Source organism: Camelus dromedarius, chromosome 4 (assembly GCF_036321535.1).
Source record: "Camelus dromedarius isolate mCamDro1 chromosome 4, mCamDro1.pat, whole genome shotgun sequence".
NCBI classification, from domain to species: domain Eukaryota; kingdom Metazoa; phylum Chordata; class Mammalia; order Artiodactyla; family Camelidae; genus Camelus; species Camelus dromedarius.
The window spans coordinates 81,773,831-81,794,867 of NC_087439.1; the positions used below are offsets into that span (position 1 = coordinate 81,773,831).

General features: G+C 52.7%; 1 protein-coding gene across 1 annotated transcript in view; it reads right to left on the bottom strand.

Moving 5' to 3' along the window:
- The window catches only part of CFAP65 (cilia and flagella associated protein 65), a 34,540-nt gene that overhangs the window by 6,272 nt on the left and 7,231 nt on the right, over window positions 1-21,037 (bottom strand). The window contains exons 6-26 of the mRNA XM_031452196.2: window positions 19,538-19,640; window positions 18,856-19,022; window positions 18,467-18,666; window positions 18,026-18,171; window positions 17,331-17,553; window positions 16,697-16,962; window positions 16,143-16,343; window positions 15,553-15,912; window positions 13,977-14,114; window positions 12,206-12,451; window positions 11,402-11,626; window positions 10,308-10,466; window positions 9,922-10,072; window positions 9,347-9,475; window positions 7,984-8,197; window positions 7,545-7,673; window positions 3,257-3,433; window positions 2,891-2,957; window positions 2,633-2,743; window positions 431-622; window positions 170-328 (exon numbers count right to left, since the gene is read on the bottom strand). Of these exons, the coding sequence (XP_031308056.1) occupies window positions 170-328; window positions 431-622; window positions 2,633-2,743; window positions 2,891-2,957; window positions 3,257-3,433; window positions 7,545-7,673; window positions 7,984-8,197; window positions 9,347-9,475; window positions 9,922-10,072; window positions 10,308-10,466; window positions 11,402-11,626; window positions 12,206-12,451; window positions 13,977-14,114; window positions 15,553-15,912; window positions 16,143-16,343; window positions 16,697-16,962; window positions 17,331-17,553; window positions 18,026-18,171; window positions 18,467-18,666; window positions 18,856-19,022; window positions 19,538-19,640 (3,763 nt within the window). The remainder of the gene's footprint in view (window positions 1-169; window positions 329-430; window positions 623-2,632; window positions 2,744-2,890; window positions 2,958-3,256; window positions 3,434-7,544; window positions 7,674-7,983; window positions 8,198-9,346; window positions 9,476-9,921; window positions 10,073-10,307; window positions 10,467-11,401; window positions 11,627-12,205; window positions 12,452-13,976; window positions 14,115-15,552; window positions 15,913-16,142; window positions 16,344-16,696; window positions 16,963-17,330; window positions 17,554-18,025; window positions 18,172-18,466; window positions 18,667-18,855; window positions 19,023-19,537; window positions 19,641-21,037) is intronic.

The window sequence follows — 21,037 nt, forward strand, 5'->3', positions numbered from 1 at the left end:
GGATAAGCCTCTCATGGAGCTGGTGCTGCCTCTTACATCTGGAAGAGGGCTGGTTCCAGGTTTCACCTCTGAATCCCTCTCTTCTCAAGTCCAACCTTTTTCTTCCCCAGCCTCCCCATCCCTCTGCCTCCTCCTAGGCTTCAGGCCTTCCCAGCTTCCTTCCCCCTACCTGTCCAGGAACCATCAGCCTCGAATGGATGGAGCTGTCATCCCACGAAGAGATGTTGTGGAATGGGGCTGTGTCTCCCATGACATGGGGGTCATAGCCCACTCCCTGGAAGCGGATGATGGCTGAGTTCCATCCCAGGATGTGTATGGGCACATCCACCTGGGGAGTTCGGAGGGTAGGGGAAGGGACTAGTCAGAGTAAGGCCTGCTGAGAAGGCCGACTCCAACCCCCCATCCCGTATTAGCCCAGGTGGCTGCTCACCGTGTAGGTCTTGGCCTCAATCGGTGAGAAGATCCACAAGACCCGAGCAGTTGTGCCTGGCTGGATCTCCCCTTTAGGGTTGAGGCAGCAGAAGATGGGGTGATCAAAATTTTTCTCCTGAACCTGTGACAGGATGCTGGTCTGGATCTCAAATGTCACGGGCACCGAGCCACCGTTATACAGCTCATAAATCTGCCGAGGGGGAGGAATAGGGAAATCTCCACACCAGCTCAGGGCTGCAATGCAGAGAGCCTGGGGTTCGGTGTCCACTGTGGGAGGGCAGGTTGATCTCCATAATGTCACCCTGACAGTCTCAGAGCGCTCCTAAATACCTCTGATTTCTCTTGTGGCTTGGTCACCCAAGAAGTATGCGACTATATTTTCAGCCAGTGACATTTTAGTATAATCTGTAATCCTTATTTATTTGCTCTCAACTTGCCTTAGTCAAGGTATCAGGGGATACTAATGTTTGTGTCTTTAGTGCTACAATTTAGGGAAACACTCATGCCTGCACCATCCAGACCCTTCATCGTTCTCTAGGCTCTCATTCTAATTACTTGTGAGGCTGCCACTTTCCACGTCTGCCCTTAGAGGCAGTCCTGCTTAAAGGCAGATAAGGAAGCTGAAGGAAGGTATGGGGTCCTCTCAAGGCTAACTCTCAAGAACATCCTGAATGAAACCAGAGATCTTCTGGTCCGATCCTCCATTTTCGAGATGAGAAGACGGAAGCCAGTGAGGATAAAGAGTTCGTCTGGATTTAGGCCCGGCCCCTCACCTCTCTCAGCACCCACTCCTGAGTATGCTGACTTTATTCTCTACCTTGGACACCTCTGAGCTCCAGACCTAGTATCCAACTTCCTCTTGATAACTCCTCTTGGTTGTCTCATAGACATCTTGAATTTGGCCAAAACCAAACTCTTCACTCTAAAAATCTGTTCCTCACTAGCGTATCTCCTTTCAGCAAGTGGCACTACATATTCCCAGTAGCTCAAACTAGGAATCCAGTACATTTTTCATCCATCCCTTTCTCTTACTTCCCAGACCCAATCCCCAGCAAGTCCCATTGATTCTGCCTCCAAAATGTAAATTAAATCCATTCACTACTCTCTATTTCCACTGCCCTCTTGCAGGTCCGGGCCACCATCCGTCATCATCTCATGAATGAAAGAGGAAACTTGGCTACAATTGAGGAGTTTGGTAGGAGGCACAGCTGTGTCTTCCAGCTCCAGATTTGGGGGTATTTTCCATTGTCTATATTCAGAGTGGTCTGGTCTCTCTGGAAAGCTCTCAGGGGGCACAGGGGTCTTTGTCTTCCTTTTTGAGGGTCTGGGCTTCTGCAGGCTTGGAAATGCCCAGCCCCACATGGGGCTTCTGCAAAGCCAGTTGAGTAGAGGGTGGTGTAAGGAAGTGAACAGAGCTCCAGGCTATGGGATTCCCTCTCAGATCCAGGAAGCCCATTCCTCTGCCTCTAGGCTGAATGGCTGGAAGCCCCTGCCCAGAAATCCAAGGACTTCTAACTGATGAGAAATTTCAGAACTGTGAAATGTTTGGGAAAATACTATATGCCTCTCTTGGATATTTCCAATGTACATTTTCAGAGCAAAAGGAACCTGATTCTCTCCAATTAATAAAGAAAATTCTATAGCTTTGTGAGGATTCACATTCCAGCTTTTCATGCTTAGAAAGATACCTTTCTTGGATCAGTGGTTTTCAAACTATGACTGAGACCCATTAGTAAGCAGGTCATGAAACCAATTTAGCAGGTCATGCCCAACATTTAAAAAATGGAACAGAATAAAATAAAAAAGAAAACATCAGAGTACTTTGCATGTGGTGGTGGCTGTACTGATTTGTGATACTTCTGTTTCAGTTGTACGTGTATGTATGTACTGGGTTATTCTCCAAATATATTAGTGTGGTTTGTGGTCAAAGGTAGAAGAACCCTGTGCTAGAGGAAGGAACCCCCGGCTTTTGCATGGGAATGAGGCCTGGCAGAGGACTAAGCACCAGTGCTGGGAAATTAAAACCTCTCGCCATGGGTCTTTTCCAGTTGCCTAATCTTGGGATTCAGCCTGCAGCCCCACCTCTTAGAGTGAGGGCTTCTGGAGGGCAGGGTCCTTGTCATCCTGTCAAAGGCTGATGCAGATACACAGAGATCAACACTTAAGGCTCTTAGTGACCAGGACAATGCAGACCACTGACCTGCCTCGGGGGAAGTGTGTCGCCGATGGGGACAGGGATGAACTGATGGCTGGTGGAGGTGAAGTGCACGTACTTCTGCTCCAGCTTCACTGTCACACCTATGAAATTTAGCTGGAAATAGAAAGCCCAGGAGTAGCATCTTTCCCTGGGAGAAACTGAAGCATCCAGCAGAGGGATCTGGACCCCAGCTCCTCGGGGAGGATGGTTCCCTGCACTTCTCTCTCGGTTTTCCAGGACAGGACCAGGGCTGAGCCTTACCAGGATCTCCCGGCCATGGGACACCTTGAAGAGCACAGGGAGGCGATCAGTGCCAATGAACAGGTGGCTGGAAGGGAGGAGACAGTCTGAAATGAGTTATTGAGCCCTGGTGCAAGCAGAACAAAAGGTCATGGCACGCCTGTGGTTTGGAGGTGACTGATCCCTGGAGAACATGGAAACCCAGCCCAGGAATGGGGTAAAAGGAAAAGTAAATCTCTCCTGCAGGTGAGGGAGGCAGGGCTCTCCCAGGATGGTGGCCACTCAGGGTACCCTGGAGTCACACAGGGCAAGGACAGGCTCCTCCAGAAGCCAGGGGTAAGGGGGTCTCCAGGACTAGAAGTGCAGGGCGGGCAATCGGGGGAGCACCTGTATTTCAATTCCACAATCTGCTCTTGCCCAGGATTCAGGCTCCCAGCCTTGGGGCTGATGGAGAATATGCAATTGTCCTCCACGCGCATTTGGTGCAGCTCGGTGCAGTCAAACTCTGCCTGCTCTGCCCACAGCTCCAGGTCAACCTGCTGGTCACTTGGGAAGAGTAAGGCCCTGGAAGCAGAGTGCAAAGCAGAAGGGGTGGAGCTTTTCAGTCAGAACAGAGGCAAGGCTCTGAGTCTCTGGAGGGATGGATGGAGATTTCCTTCATACCTCCCCTACTTATCCGCAAGCTGTCCCAAGCACGGCTGAGCGAATACGACGGTTGCGGATTCTCATAACAGCCCCCAACCCCAGGAACAGAAGCAGGGTTCTGGTGACTCAATGGAAAGTGGAGATTGAGGCTCCTTTTGTGAGTGCCAGGGGCTGAGGGGCTGTTTGTAAATGTGGGTCACTTTAAGCTGGGCACTGATCCTGGAAGGGTTTGTGAGACAAAGCTCTTAGGAAGAGCTTGAGAAAGTCTAGGAATGCCAGTGGCACCAACCAGCCCCATTCGCCCTCAGAGGAGGGTGTCCAGGGCTGGCACTCTTGAGTCCAAAGCAAGGATGGGCACAGAATTAGTGCAATGTCTGGTGCTGTGGTAAAGCAGATACTGTATGCTAAATAGTGACCAAACAAGTGACACAGGGGTCCCAAGGTATAAATCTGGAAAGGAGGATCTCTCCACTCTCAGAGAGTTGGCACAGAGCTGGCCTCAAACTCAGCAGAGGATATGAACAGGGAACAGCCAGAAGGGAAAAAGAAAATGATCAACACATCTAAAAAGACTCAATGAGAGTTGGGAAAATGAAAATCAGAACCCCCTCAAATCAATCTTAAATATTTTCACATCTGAATTGTGAAAAATAGTTACATCCAATACAGATAAGTTTAGAAAGAACAGACACCCTTGAACATGGGTAGGGAGAGAAGGAATTGCTACCACCTTTTGTTGGAGGAATTTTGACAGCATCTATTAGAATAAAAAGTACACAGATTTAAAAAAAAATGCCCTTTGACTCAGAAATTATATATTGGGGAAGTAAGCTGCAGGAATAAATGTATGTATGTGTATGCATGTGTCTGTGTGCATGCATGCACACACACACTCCCACAAGGATGTTTACTACAACTTCCTTTGTAGTGGCAAAAATAAAAAATAAAAAGCACTGGGAACAACCCATGTCATCTAATAAAGGAGTGGTTTAAAAATATAAGGGCCAAAAAAACCCCCGAAAAAGTAAGAGCCATTCAAATCACGGAGTATTATGCAGCTGTTACAAAGAATGGGTTATATCTATATGTTCCAATCACTATTGATCTGAAGGGAGTGTTATTGACACAATGCTGAGTGAAAATGTTATTGTCATGATGCTGAGCAGAGAGTAATATGTATAATATCATGCCATTATGGTAAAAAAAGAAAAAGAAAAAGAAAGAAAGGGAAATAGAAACAGAATAACCCTGTAGCTGTATCCATGTGTCTGAGCCTTGTATGAGGGTGAGAGAGGAAGCATGCATGTGTCAAGCCCTCAGCACCCCAGCAGGGAAGACTGGAGAAGGAGCTGGGGAGTTTCGTACTTTTCTTCCATTACCCTTGTATTGTTTGACTTGTTACAAGTGAATAAAGCACTTTTTATCTGATCAGCAATAAAATGAGATCTTGCTGCTTTGTGGTAGTCTGGATAGTTTCAACACTTCTGTTACCCTGGCCACCCTCACCCAGTCTACCTCCAAATAATCCCAGCCCCCTCTTCCCTGCCAGTCCTCCGACGTGGGCCCCCATCAGGGGACTGCAGAAGCCTCCCAACCTATCCCCCTGCCTCCAGCCACTAATCCTCTCTCCACACCCATGGCCCCAACCAGACCAGAGTACAGATCTCGAAAGTAGATCATGTCTTTGCCCCCCATCCCACCTTACATCCCGTTGAGGCCCTAAGAAAGAAGTCCAAACTCTCAGAAGGAAAAGTCCAAGGCCCTGCATGCCTCGGCCCCTGCCCACCTCATCAACGCTGCAGCCGAGCTGTGCCCTTTTCTCTTACCCATGTCCGCGCCTTTGCAGCCTCTCTGCCTCTTCTTGGGATGAAGGTCTAGCTCAGCTGTATCTGCCTCCAGAGAGCCTTTCTGACATGCCCCCTCCCACCACCACTTCCAAAACAGAGATGCTGCATATGCCTCTTTCACAGCACACGTCACCCTGCACCAAAAGGCTGCTATGCCCCACCTGGAGGACAGGGCCTGGGCTTGCCTGCATTTCTGTTCTGAAGAGTGGTTCTGGGGTCTGCATCTAGGAAGCCCCCAGTCCATATGTAGTCAATGACTTAATGAGTGCATGAGGGAAAGGTGACGTTAACCAGCGTTTCCAATGCCTGTGAGGGATCATGCCTTAAATGCATGGCCCTGCATCTCCCTGGGCCAAGGCAGAGGCATCAGAGGAGGCTTGGAGGGGATGGGGCAGCAGTACAGCTCCCAGGTCCAGTGATGCACTCCCTCCTCACTTGGGGTTCTCCGTCCTGCCTGCTGCTGCCTCCAGGCCAAGTCCACACTCCCTGGTTCTCACTGGTCTTGGCAGGAATAAAACCTTCAGTCTGTTCTTTATGAGTTCAGCAGAGACCAACTAGAATTTTCAAAAATAGCCTTCTAAGAAATTGAAAGGAAACACAACAACACAAAAAGCCTAGGAGAGTCAGGCCTTCCAAGGAAGGTTCCCTGTGTTTGGAATCCGGGAAGAAGCACAGACTGCCTTCCTGAACCTCAAATGATCTCCTGGTGGACGGGCCCAGCTCACTGGGCACTCTGCCTGGCTTTCCTCCCGCCCCGGTTTCCAGCAAACTGGACCCTCTCCACAGAGAGCGTGAGCTGGCTTGCTCCTATACAAACACACAAGCACACACAACACCAAAATATGCTGTTCCAGGCCAGGACACAGGCCAATGCCGCTTTTCCTGCCCCCACTCTTGAGCCCTGTAGGACCTGGCTCCCGGCCACTCAAACAGCCCAGTGAATGGCAGATCCAGAGCTCAAGGCGGGCCCTGCACCTTCCCTTCCAGGCCACTGCCTGCCAAGCTTCCCAGTCACTCAGGGCCAGGAGCCCTCAGTTACTCACAGTCCCTGCCCTTCTCAGACAGGAGCTGCCTAGTGAGCCAGCCCCTCCAGCATCCACCACCACAGGGAAGGGCAGGACAACCTGGAGAGTAAGTGGCAGCCGTTGTATCCCTGACAATGCAGCCCCCACCCCAGCCACCCTCACACGTCACAAGCATTGGCTCAGGTAGGAAGGTTACTGAGATCACAGACACGCCTGCCTGCCTATTTTACTCTCATCCGCCCACTGCCATGCCCAGGCCGGGCTCCTGGCTCTCTTTCCCAAGCCTGACCCAGATGGGGACCCTTCTTCCTCACCTCCGTCTAGCCAAGCAAAGTTGGAAGTCATCAAAAGGAAGTTTACTAGGAAATCAAGGTGCGTGGCATGGAAACAGGATGCTTACTGGGCACCAGTTCGGGGTCCCACTGGGAGGAAAGCCAAGCACAGGAAAGGCCCACCTTGGCGGCCCAGGTCTCCAAGCTTGGGCCCCGCGTGACTGGGGAAGTGCAGCCTGCCCTCTGGCCAGCCTCCACCCTTCTTGCAGCCCCACGCAGCTTTGGTCAGCCTTGTCATCTCCCTGACACTGGCACTGTGACAGCAGAGCCCAGTCCTTCCCTGCCAGAGACCCTCAGCTCGCCCCCATGCAGACCTGGCCCCTGCTGGGCTGGGGCTCTGTCAGGGGTACCTTGAAGCCTTCTTGCTAATTGGTGTAGGCAGGGGGTCTGGAGTTGGACAAATCTGGATGTGAACCCAGCTCTACGTCTAATGGCTGAGTGCTCTTGCCTGAGTCCTTAGCCTCCCACCTGTGAAATTATCAGCAGAGGAGGATTTTTCTCCCCGGGGTTGGTGGGGGCTTGGAGGAGAAAAGGCTCGTGAAGCACAGTGGCTAGCGTGCAGCAGATGTGCAATGGCTACTTCTCATTCGTTAAGCCCTTAGGATGACTCTGCCCGTCTCCACCAGGGTGATCCACCACTTCTAAGCCTATGGATGCATTTCAGCGAGTGACAGGTCCTGCTGGGTGACCCCAGTCCCACCCTGGCCTCCACATCCCATCAATGGGGTGGGGACACACTTCAGACACCGGGCAATTAGGTCCACCACCAGCAAGAGAAATCTTCCAACACCTGTCTCCCGGGCCTCCCAGCACCACACCCCCATACCAGTCAAGGGGTACCACTCCGCTGTTCTTCAGGGCCAGGAGCACCACAGAGGGTGGGGCATCTACCGGTGCTGCCCCAAAATTGAAGTTGAGCTTCAGAGGAGTGAAAACAGGGGGGATCTGGCTGGTGCTGTGTGAAGAAGAGAAACAGTTTCAGTGACAGGGTTGGGGACAGGATGGGGCCCTCCCAGGGGTGGCTGGCTTGGCATCCATCTCCCTACAGGTGGGAATTGGAAAATCTGGGACTCAGGGGCAGGGGTGGGTCAGCACTTCAGACCTCAAGTCAATCCTTGCCTTCTCCAGGCCCCTCTGGGAACGAGCAAGAACTGGGGAGGAGATAGGGTGTCCCTTCTTGGATAGGGCCACCTGGTGCTGGGGGCATGGGCCGGAAGCTCCAAGGACATTCCCAGACAGGTCCTGCCTCTCCCCCAGGCCCTCACCTGTGCCTGGTGGGCACCTTGTAGGTGAGTTCCCAGGGGGTGGGGTCTTGCTGCAAGTAAGTGTTGAGCAGGTCCAGGGAGAAGAGGCGCCACAGGTGCTTCCGGGTGATGCCCTCGGCACTGCCCATGGAGCAGATATCCAGGATGGAGAGCAGGGGGTACACAGCCATAAGGGAGACGTGACACAGCTCCTGCTTCTCCCCAACCTTGTTATCTGAGGGGAAGGGATGTGGGAGAGAGGAGTGGCTCACCTTCCAGCTCCCTTGGGGCGAGGTGTACAGGCTGAGGGTGCAGGGGTCCAGAGCAACTTGCCCCGGAACATTTGTCAGGAGCAGCAGATGTCCCCCAGGCTCTGGGATGCTTCCAACAACAGCCAAATCTTGTCTGATACTTTCTACATACCAGGCACTGTCCTAAGTGCTTTGCACAAACCACTGTATTGAATGTGCACTGTTATTTGTTTTCAGTCAAACTAATATTAACAGCTTTATTGAGAGACAATCTATATTCCATAAAATCAACTCCTTGAACGCAAACAATTCAGTGATTTGTTTTGTGTATGCAGAGTTATGCAACCATCACCACTAATTTTAGAACATTTTTCATGCCCTGGAAGAGAAATCCAGTACCAAGTAGCTGTCACTCCCCATTTGCCCCTCTCCCTACCTCTGGCAACTACTAATCTACTTTCTATCTCTGTAGATTTGCCTATTCTGAATGTTTCACATAAAACTAACCCTTGTATGGAAGTATACAATGTATGGTTTTTTGTGGCCAGCTCCTTTTACTTGGCACAATGTTTTCAAGTTTTGCCCAGATGGTAACATATAGCAATACTTTTTTTTTTTTAACCTTTATTACTCCCATTTTACAGATGTGGAAACTGAGGCATGGGGAGGTTTAACAACTTGCTGAGATTACATGGTTAAGAAGTGCTCAGGCCAGGATCCAGTTCCAAGGAATCTGGCTCAAGTCCACACTCTTAGCCAATCTCCTGTGCAGCCCTGGCCTCCTACCAGGCGGCCCTGGGGCAGACTGGTAACAACCTCATTTTATGAAAGAGGAAGCTGAGGCCCAGGGCAGCTGAGGATTTGTCTAAGTTCCCACAGTAAATCAGCACTGCTCTCAACTCTTCACGTTGAGTCCTCCACAGCTCAGGCCCACACATACGGACACCCACACAGGCAGATGTGATTGGTATGAGGCATACACACCAGACACACAAAAGCACACCCTGGCATGCTCACACCCACTCTGCTTGCTCTGTCTGGATCCTCAACATCCTCCCACCCCACATCCTGCTCACACAGCCCTCCCTCTTTCCTTCCTGGCCCTGACTCTTCGGAACAGGTGGTCCAGGTACCTCTGTGGGAGAGGAGAGAGTAACTGACGGTCCAGGAGTACTGGGACAGGTGTTTGGGACAGGCGGTCAGGCAGATGGTATCCTCAGAGCGGGGTGGCAAGCTTCCCTCTGTGCGGTCCAGCTGCAGAGCTGCTCAGGGATGACCAGGTCCATTCAAGGGCAGAGGAGGCCCTCAGTGCAGGCCAGAGAGGTTTGGCCTTTCCTCTTGTTCCATCCCAGATACCCTCCCCTGGCCAGCATGGTGCTGGTTAGAGAGAAGGCCTTGAGCCAGGAAATAGGGAGTCGAGTCCTTTCTCCAGACCAAGACAGTGGGGACATACCTTTGTGTCATTGGCACCTGCTAAGCACTTTGTTCCACCCAGTAGCCCCTCAAGGTAGAAGCTACCAGTAGCCCCATTTTACAGATGGGGGAGCTGAGCTCAGAGAGGACCCACCAATGCCACACATCTAGGAAGTGGAAGCACCAAGTTTTAATCCCTGCTCTGCCTGCCCCAAACCATGGTCTGATTAACGAGTCTTAACCAGCACCCCTCAATGCCTGCTTCCCGGCCCCAGTCCTGCCCAGGCCTGAGTACCGAGGGGGCCGTTGCCAACAACCTCAGGGCTGTTCTGCTCCAGGAGCAGGCGATAATAGAGGGTGCAGTTGCCATCATTCAGAAGCACCAGTATCCTGGACTGCTTGCTGTTCACCAACACGTTCCCAAAGTCCAGCTCCTTTTCCTTTGCCTGAGGGCCAGAGTCAGCCAGCCAGGAGTTGGGGGCTCTCCCAGGCCCATGGCCCTGGTTTCCTCACTCCTGGCCTCAGAATCCCCAAGGAAGGGCAGGTCTAGGGGTGCAGGCTGGGGGACCAGAAGACTCCCATCGCCTGCCTTCTTGGAGTCAGACACCCCAGGGCTTTCCCTCCCACTTATGCTCTGGCCCCCTGGCCCCCACTCCCACCCGCCAGGGTCCCCCCACTCACGGAGAGGCTGCTGGTGATGCCCACACCCACCAGCCGGAGCATGTAGCGGGTGGTGGCAGGGGGCTTGGTGTCTGGGGGCAGGCCGGCTTCCCAGACCCACATCCCCACTCGGAACAGGTACTTGGTCTCCTCCAGAGGGCTGAAGGTCCATGTCAGCGTCTGGGGTCACAGAAGTTATCCCTGCATGGGGGTCTCTGGGAACCCCTGCCCAGGCTCTTGGCCATCTGAGGTCCCACTGTAGCATCTCAAGCTATGGTAACCCTTTCTGAGTGTTTCCTGTGCCAGCACTTATATACATCATGCACCGTGTTCTCTCCCTAACCCCCTCAATTCTTTATCCTCACAAGGTAAGTGGTATTATTTTAATTCCTCATTGTCTAATGAGAAACTGGAGACTCAGAGAAGTGGGGGTAACCTGCCCAAGGTCACACAGCTGTTGAGGGTGCTTGGTGGAAGCTGGGGTGGGAACTCTTGAGGCTGACTCCAGAGTCTACGTGGTCTTTCAGCTTGCAGATTACTACCCCGGGTTCTTACAGACACTGTGTCCTGGTGGGCCTTGGCCCAAGTTTTGTCTCCCCAACTAGTCTATAAGGCCCTAAACCAAGGATGAGGGTCTGATAGTTTGGGTCCCAGCCCATGCCCTCCCTTCTAGGGACCTACCGCTGGGATCTCTAGGAGTCTTCTTCCTTATTCCTTAATAATAGTCACCCATTTGACCCCAATTTCAGCTGCTCCACACCACCTCCCAGTGATCTCACAGCTTTGGGGACCATGGATGGAGAGTGGACTCACCCCTGGGCTCTGACATTAGAAACCTTGGTGCAAATCCCAGTTCTGCACTTCCTAATGCAGAGTCTTAGTAAATGGCTTTTTTCCCCTCTAAGTCTCAATTCTGCTTTGCACTATGGGGGTATGATGATGATAACAATCATATCTACTCATAAGGTAGGAAGGCTGGAAGAAATGACTGAATTAAATGGGAGGGTACACACAGTAAGCCTGACCCGTGATAGGCATGACTAAGAGGTGATGGTGAAGGTGAAGATGAAGGGTGCCCTTCCCTCCAGCCCTTGGCAGTGTGGCAGGGCACTCACAAGGCTCTCACTGGGCTGGATAATCCCCTTGGTGGGCTGGACGGCAAGCATCTTTCGGTGCTGCTGGGAGACCCTCCAGTCAAACTCCAGGGGCAGACGCGAGGGGTTGCGGAAGGTGAAGAGGCTGGTGGAGGAGCAGCCCACCCAGGTGGGCTTGAAGAAGACGCTTTTACTGGTGTCCAGCTTCAGCTGCAGTGGCTCTTCCCGGCTCTGCATGCTTACCTCCTGAGGTCAGAGAAGGGAGGACAGTGCCCTGAACTTACCCTGCAGCCCTGGCTCCCCCAAATGTCCAGGAAGCCACAGGTGGGAAGCTTTTCACCCTTGGAGGGAGCAGCAAAAGGCCCTCTGCCAGCTGGGCATGGGCAGCTTCTGTCAAAGGCAGAGTATGGATGACTGGCCCAGGAGATAGTTCCTGAAAAGAACTCAGGGACTGAGAGAGGATGTGCAGACCATTTCATGGGCCAGACATAGTTCCAACACCGTGGACGCTTTCCCTGGCCTGGACCCAAACACCTTCTACCACCTGCAGATATGAGTCTTGTGTTGCCCCCACTCCTTCCTTTGGGACGTCTATACCCCTTTTCTTGTCCCAGATCCCATATGGTAGACAGGCAGGGCCCTGAGGATAGCTGTTCCCAGATGTGGCCAAGGGGTCCTCTCCCTGCTATGCCACTTCCTAGAGGAGGAACAGCCCCTTGGCTACTTAGAGGAGCCTTAGAGACTAGCCCCAGAATGTGACTTTGAAAAGGGGGACCAGACGATGGTCCCCTCCCAGGGACCCAGTCCCCTACTCCTGCCTCATACCTTCAGATACTGGGGACAAAAATTGAACTGCAAGTAGAAAATGTGCTGCTTCCAGGAATTGCCCTTGGGGTAGGTACAGATGAGGAAGATCTTGTGGGCCCCAGGGGCCACGAGGCCTGAGCTGGGCCGCAGGGAGATGTCCGAGCTGCTTTTGGGGGCCAGGTTGAAGGTCAGCAGCATGGAGCTTTTGTTGATCAGGAGTAAGCTGCGGTAGGAGGGTTCACTGGGGGACACTGCAGGAAATAGCTGGGATGGGAGAGAAGAGGGACCCGTGCTCAGATTTATGCACTCCCCCTTCCCCCATACATACAGTCGGGTAAGTCTCTGTGTGCTTCGGTGGAGTCGTCTCCAAGGAGATCCCAGATGCCTCTGTGCAACCAAAAAATGCTTTAGTCCTCCAGAGACCTCCAGACTGGGAGATGGTGTGGCCACAGGAACTGGCCCTGGGAAACTCAGGCCCCTAAGACTGCCCCCATCAAGGTTCTTTCATTTTAGGGTGCCCTCAAATCATCCTTTGGAGAACCCAGTTGCACTGGGAATATATCTGGAGGAAACTCTAATTTGAAAAGATACATGTGCCCCAATATTCATAGCAGCACTATTTACAATAAAAGACATGGAAGCAACCTAAATGTCCATCAACAGATGACTAGATAAAAAAATTATGGTCAGAGATCCTGGTCTAGAAGCTCTGGGGTAAGCAACGCTTTCTAGATGATTCTCATGCCAGTAGCTGAGGGGAACCCCACTTTGAGAAAGGAAAGCCCCAGCAATCCCAGCTGCCAAACATTCCTAAAGCATCTAAAGTGTGGCCAGCACCAGAGCTGAGCTGGTGACAAAACACAAGGCTGAAATCACTGAGCCAGGTGCCCCATCCTGCTGGGGCAATGAGCACATGTGCATGAGTTGGGGTGGAAGGGGGGCAGAGGTGGCTTGGGACACAGGGGCCCAGAATCTGCTGGACTGCAGTAAAGGCCACAAACCACTGGGAGGAATTAGCCAAGGGAAAGGGGTGGGGGGGTAGTCAGTGAGAAGGGAACCCTAAGCAGTCAGGATGGATTTAGAAAGGGTCACCCTTCAGCAGAAGTGTAACTAGTGGAGGAGGGGCAAGATCGTCCCCAAGCACAATATCGAAAAGTAGCACCTTTCCAGCAATAATATGAGGCACGAGGGTAAGTGCAGACGGATGAAAAACCTGCAGTGGTAACAGAAGCTGGGAAGAGACTTCGAAGGAGAAACCAGAATTGGAAGTTGGCCATCTGGCTCCAGGATCTGTGTTTTTAAACCTTGTGTCATCCTGGTGCTTAAGTCAGATGGGGCCTCCAAGGGTGAAGCCTGGGAATTATGACTCCCTGAGGATTGGGTTAAGCCAAGGGGCTGGCTCTGCAACTCTGCAGGTCTGGATAATCCCCAAGGGCAGGGGCTCACGGGGTGGGTGGTTGTATCCCCAGCAGGAACTCAGTAAACACGGCAAATGAAGGAGCTGGAGAATTTCAAACCTGAGTGTTAGAGGATTGGGGAGAATTTCAGATGGAGCAGATGGGAGCCAGTAGTCCAAGCCCCAGTTTCTCCCCACTCCCAGTGTCGTGGCCCAGGAGAGAGTCCTTGATGGGTACAGAGCCCCAGGGGCTGGTGGTGGGGAGGTTGGGATGGCCAGGGAGGGTGCTGGACAAGTTTCTGAGACCATTAGAGACAGGAGAAGGGTATGCAGGCCTTGGCAGAGGCCAGGCTGCCCTGTCCCACCTCCCACTGCTGCTGGGGCCACGCTCACCTTGGGGGCATCCAGGGAATATTGAGGGATGTGGTGCTCCAAGGCAGCAGAATAGCTGTGGCCCCGCGCCCGGAGTGTCAGGCACCAGGATGGGCACACGGTGCAGTCCTCTTCGATGTTGTTATAGCTCCGCAGGACCTGCAGGAGGGCCGGACCCATGGACAAGCTGAGTCCTGTGTCTGACCTGTGGGGCACCCTGGCTTGCCACCCCGCACTGTATTGCAGGAGTCCTACATGGGGCACAGAAGGCAGAGGCCCCCTGGGAAGACAGCGCGGACAACAGCAGTCATAACAGTCCCTCCTGCTGTGTGCCAGGCTCTGCACCAAACACTCAGCAAACTCGGGCTCTGTAATCCTTGCAGCAGGATGAGGGTGGGGCTGGGATGTGAAAGCAGCATTCATTCTGCAGGAATGTGCCCAGAGAAGCACTGGCCAATAGAAATATAAAGCAGGCCACAAGTGTGAGCCACAAACGTCACTTTAAATGTTCTAGTAGCCACATCGACAAAGTGAAACATGTAAAATTAATTTCAATAATACATTTTATTTAACCCAGTAGACCCCAAATCTTTTCATTTCAACATATAATCAATATATAAGTGATGCGTGAGACATCTTGCATTCTTTTCATGCTAAGTTTTGGAAATCAACAGGTCTCTTCCACTTACAGCCCATATTAGTTGGGACTAGACACAGTTCAAGTGCTCAGCGGCCACATGTGGGTGGTTGGTGTAACAAACAGCAAAGGGCTTGAGCCTGTAACTTAAAAGTCTGATGGGCTCATCAAAGACAGGTGTCCACAGCCTCATTCCCACAAACCTCCATGTCCCCCGAATGCCAAGATATTAGTGGCAACTGAAGACTCAGCTTTTGAAAAACTTCTTAAAAGTTTGGATGTGATCCTAAGTTTATAGATAAAAAGACCGGGGCTCAGAGACATTAAGGAGCATGCCCAAGGTCACATAGCTGGTAAGGGCTCTGATTTTGACTGCATGGCTCTGCTCTTCCCTCCACTGGGAGAGAACAGGGTAGGCAGAGCTGAGAAGGGAGGGAAAGGGCAGGACTGACGAGATGAGGAGGGACTTTGAGGCTGGCTGGGACTGCCAGTTCCCTGATCATAGGAAGTTGTGCTAGAAGCCCCTCCCCTAATAGCCGGTGCCCCTGACTCCATCCTCCAGGCCTTAGTTCCTACCCACCACTCCTTTAGAGGGACCACTTTCTACCTCAGGGACTAGAGAGAAGCCAGGAGCCCCAGGAAACTACTCCCTGTGCACTAAAATTTTCCAAGGGGCTTGAGCTCCCCTGAGTCCTCCCTCCAGGGAGGGTGGGAGGCACATGTGAGTGAGACATAACCAATGGGCCAGGAAGCCCCTCGGCCAAGGCAGGCCACAAGCCTGGGAGAGACAAACCACCCAGCATGCAGTCTAGCCCAGAAGACAAGGAGGAGAGGGAGCAGAACCTGGGACAGAGAGGCTGGATCCTCCATTACACCCATCACCCACTCCAACCCCACACCCTGCCATACAGGCTCCAAGGCAGAGAACCCACATTCCCTGTCTCATCTGCCCGCACACACCTTATAGATAGCAAAGGCTTCGAGCTCCACGGCGTAGAGGCAGTTGGGGTAAGGCGGCTGGAAGTGCAGGCGCATGGCCATGGACTTGAGTGGGGGCACATCGCAGGTGTTGGGGGTCACCCAGAAGGGGCAGTCAGACCTGCATGTCCAGGCCACAGTGATCTTGCCATTGGTGTGGTTCATCAGGCACAGGGGGACAGGGTTGGGGTCCTCGGGCTTGGGACAGGCACCAAAATCCACCTCAACAGGCTCAATGCTGACGGGCGGGGGGAAGATGGCCATGTCATTGGTACCGTCAAAGAAGAACTCGGTCATGGGGGGGATGAGGGGATACTGTGGGGCTGGTGTGTCCTCCAGGTCCTGCATAGGGAGAGATGGGTGGGCAGGGGCCCAGCTGCCATTCCTCTTGCTGTCCCTCATCTACGTGCTCTTTTCTGGAAAAGGCTACAAGAGCTCCACACATATCACCCCCGACTACTAAAAGTGCCCCCAGGGCTCTGGAGCACAGGATGCCCAAGAATGCTAGAGAAGAGGGCATGAAGCTGGGGAAGGCAGCCTGCCCCTGGGGACCCCAGAGGGGCCCAGCGAACCTCAATGGGAATCATCAGGGCTCCATTCTTATCCTGCTCCAGCTTCTTCTCCCTCAGCATCGTGCCCAGGATGTCGGGGGGGTAGAGCGTCAGGCCCCGCACCAGGTGTGTGCGGTACCAAGCGAGGTGCTGAGGCCTCAGGATGGCTGGCTTGGTGCTGTCCGAGTGGCAGGTCCCAATCAGGTCCAGGAACAGTGGGTCCTGTGACATTTGTCTGTGTGAGGCTAGATTTCGGCCTCTACTCACCACCTTGGCCACAGACCAGCTGGTCAGGGCACAATTTGTAACACCTTCTCCAGGGGCCTGGGTTGGGGTCATCACTTCAAGGCTCTCTGCCCCACACCTGCTGCATGGGGTGAGGTCCAATCCCCTTACCCCAGCCCATTAGCAGCAGCAGCAGCGGTAAAGTCTGCCCTGGCAGCAGTCAGGGCCAGACTGGCCCACTCAGCCCCAAAGTTTCAGAAGTTCCAGAATATTGGGGACTGAGCACCAAGCATTGTCTTCATCACTGGGCATCAGACTGGGCCCTTCCTCACCTCTCCCTGACAGCTCACCTGATGGTGGATGAGACAGGCCACCCGCCGAAAGCAGATAATGGGGTGAGTGGGCTGGAAGGCACAGTGCAGGGTCATGCGGGCCTTGCCCACCAGGGTCCCGAAGGCAGGTCTGATGCTGAAGACGCTCTCCTGACAGTCAATGGCGAACTGGAAGTGAGCCGTGCAGTCCGACTTGTTCTCAATCCACAGGCACTGCTCCGAGCACTCTCCAAGGTTGACCCAGCTGAAGTCGACGCAGTAGTGCTGCAGGGACACATCAGGACCTGGGCACAGGAGATGGGGCCCTGTGAGTGGGCTTTGCCACCTGGGTGGGGCTGGGGTATCAGCCTCCCCGAGGATGTCTCAGAAAGGGTACCACTGATGGGAGGTGGCACTGCCTGGAGAGAGAAGACTGGATTGGAAAAGCCCAGAGCCCCAGCGGCCTGAGAAGACCTCCAGATCACCACGTTAGCAGGGCAACATTATCTCCAAGTGTCCGTAACTGATTCCTCACTGAGCCCACCAGGGGGCAGCAGATACCCAGGCTGAGGGCAGGAAGGCGCTGGACTCTTCAGGAGCAGGCACTTGCCAACCATAGGCATGGGCTGCTCCTGTCTCCAGAGGGAGTGCAGGGTCCTAGGGTTGCCAGTACCTCTACAGAAACCAACAACTTTGAGCAGGGTTTGGGAGGCACAGCCAGAGGTCATGATGGACAAGTAGTCCACAGTCCTGGCGTCCAGGGTCTCCGGGTGGAAGAACACTGACACACATTTCTTTTCTCCCGGGGGCACGATGCCATGGGCCGTGGGGCACGAGAAGACCTGGTCTTTGGCCAGCATGTCTGGAGCCACTTCGATCCTGAAGGGGGCGCTTACCTGTGGGGCCAGGTGGAGGCGGGAGGGGTCAGGTCACAGGGTGAGGCAGTCTGTCTCAAAGTGCCCAGTCGAGGGGGTGAGGGCACCTGTTGTCCCACCTGTGCCCCACTTGTCAACTCTGATCATGGAGCGAGGCTGACACCCTCAGGAGGAAGGAACGGGCCAAGCCAGGTGCTCTGCATTGGGACCACCCAGAGGGGGCACCTTTTTCTTTTCCCAAAGGTATCATAAAAGCTAGCTGTATCCTGGCACCAGGATAAACTTAGGGCTGCTCTTGGAGTTGCTCTGGGGGCCAAGGTATATCCCAGCCCAGCTCCCAGCTGAGAGGAGAGGGGATCCCTGTTGACACCTGAGTGTATCAACAGACAAGGGTAACGTGGGGCTTGTAGCATTCTGTACAGGGGGTGGGTTTTAAGAGCACCTGGCCCTGTGGTCCCTGCCCCCACTTCCCCTATATGCACAGGACGCATACCACTGACGGGTTATACAGCTTGATCTGCCTTTCAGCGGTGCAGCCCACAGCAACAGAGCCAAAGTGCAACACTTTCTGGAAGCCCTCGACATCCTGGTCCTCCGGGCGCTTCTGCTTTATGCTCACCAGCAGCTGTGCGCATTTAGCTAGGGCAGGGATGGGGTGGTTTGGGGAGAAACCCACCAGGAGGGTCTCTGTGGCCCCAGCTAAATAGCCCTCAAAGAAGACAGGTGTCTCCAGGGAAACACCAGTCTGTGACACCAAAGAAAGAAAAGAAAAGGCAAAGCCTGCAGGGCTCGGGGGAGGGCAGGAGGCTGGAGGAGGTCCCATGTGGGCCAGGCCAGGGTGGGGTGCAGGCCGGAGCAGGGGCACACTGAAGCTTTGAGACCCAGGGAGGTGCAGCAGGGGGGCTCTGGGGACAGGTGAGAGGCCGGGCCTCACCCACAGCCTGCAGCCGGATGCTGGTCTTCTGCTTGCTGCCCTCGCCGTACCAGCACGTGGCCTGAACTTCATAGATGACAGCCAGAATTGGCTGAAAGGTCACCTTGATCTGGCAGGCCTGGCCTGGCTCCAGCAGCCCCGTGGTGGGCAGCATCTGAAAGGGGCTGGGGGACTCCCAGGTGAAGAAGGTGGGAAGGTCCCTGGAGGGAGTGGGCAGGTCAGAGCCATTGGGCTCACTCTGACCACTGCCCCTGCTTTAGAAAGGCGGAGACGCCCCCTTGAACCCCCTACCCACTTTCACCACCAGACATGCCGGTCTCTCCTGCTCCCAGGGACCCTCCTCACAGTTTTCACCCCTCCCACCTCTGAGCCTCCACCACTCCCCTCACCCCACGTTGTCCAGACAGAACCAGGCCTCGGCCATGTCCCCCATGGCACACATGGGCAACTGCAGGGACGGTGGACAGATCAGATTGTGGCAAGGCAGGGTGGCCCTCAGTTCCACACAGAACATCCCCTCTGCTTTCTCAAACCACAGCTGGTCCGTGTACTCCTTCTGCAGTGTGGGGGCGGGGAGGCAGAGGCGGTCGCTGATCAGTGGCACCTGGGTGGTACTCAAGGACCACTCACTTCATCCTGCCCTGCCCTTGGCCATCCCCTCAACACAACCGCTGAGGGCTGGATTGGGCCATGGTCCTCCATCTCAGTCTCTGAAGAGGGTCAGTTACCTGTTCTCCAGCACTGTCTTGATCTCAGAGATATGGGACCTCTTTTGTGAGGAACAGAATATTTGGGGGAACATTTTTGAGAACAGGAAGAGGCCAAGGAATCCAGGGCTTTCTGATGGCCAACACAGTAACACAGGCTTCCTCCACCAACGTGCAACTGGGAAGCCCCCTCTATCTAATGAGTTTAGGGTCTAAGCCTCTCCAGGGCTTTCCAATCTAGAGTTTTGGCTACAGCCAGTGGGATATGAGTGTGGTAGGGGAGCTCCTTGCTGCTCTGCCCTTGTCTCCTGCTCCAAGGTGCCTGTGATCCTCCCTGCCCTCCACTCATGGCGACCGACCTTACCTCCTCCAGAGGCCGGAAGATGATGGGGAGTGAGAGGGTTATGCCTGGGCTCAGGAAGATGGGCTGGGGGATGACCGTGAAGAAGAACTTGGTCTTGGGGGGCCTGTGGGAGAGAGCCAGGGGATAAGCACTTGAGGTTTAGAAAACTAGAAGGGGCAGAAAGATTAGGGAAGACCCTGGAAAGCCAAGCAGGCTTGAGTCCGTGGGACTGTGGAAGGGAAAACGCAGGGGTTCTGTCACTGGAGGACCTGTCTCCCTCATCCTGTCCCTTTTCTTGCAGACCTTCACGCCGGGTGTCACAGCACTGGATGAAAAGATACGGGGCAAGAGGAGCAGCACCTGTACCTCAGGGGCACATGGTGGTCAGTAGGGCCTGGGATGGGGAAGGCTGCTCTGATTTAACCACATCCCTGAGCCCTTAGTTGGGGGAAACCAAAGCTGTGAATGGAGATTCCAGGGACGCCTTTCCAAGCAGAGACCTCAGCAGAACTGTAGAGTTCCAAGGTGGGTCAAAACTAGAGATACTGCAGACTTCAAAAATACTAATAAGAAGATGATATTGTCAAAAACTCTATACCAATAATTGTTAACGTTTAGATAAAATAAATACATTCCTAATTATACTTGACCAAAACTGACTCAAGAATTATACAATAAATTTTACAGTCACCTTACCTAAAATTATCCTAAAAATTGAAGACATAGTCAAAAACCTTCCCACAAAGGAGACAGAACTGATGGCTTCACAGCAGGCTGAACCACACATTCAATAATTCTAGCCTTATCTTCCCAGTAACAGAACACAAACACTCACCAACATATTCTATGAATCCATCATGTTATTATCAAAACCTGGCAGTTATGAGAAAAAAGGGAAATTACAGGCCAGTATCACCCATAAACAAAATATTGGTGAAAAGAATTTAGCAATGTGTATAGAAAGAATACTCTATTGTGACCAAGCTGGGCTTATTCTAGGAATACACAGTTGATTTAACATAGAAAACCAATTAATGTATTCACCATACTAACAAATTAAGAGAAAAAAATCAAATGGTCATCTCAATAAAGAAAAATATTAGATAAACTTCAACATATGTTTAAGAGAAAAACCCTAAGCAACCTAGGAAAAAGAGAGAACTTCCTTAACCTGATAAAGTCTAAAAAAAAAAAAAAATACAGGAAGCATACAAATTAACGGTGAAACACTAGAATCTTTCACGTTGAGACCCTGAACAAAACAAGGATGCCTTCTACAACCACTTCTGTTCAGCACTTTCCTTTTCCACAGTGCAATAAGGAAAGACAAAGAAAGAAAGGATATAAGGATTTGAAGGAAGGAAAAAATACCATTTTCATACAAGATATGAATTTGCACATGGAAAAAAGAATTAACAAATACATTATTAGAATTAATGAGAGAATTTACCAAGGTTGCTGGACACAAAGTTATGGAAAAAAATTCATATTTTTAAAAATGACTTTCTAAAATATTAGCAA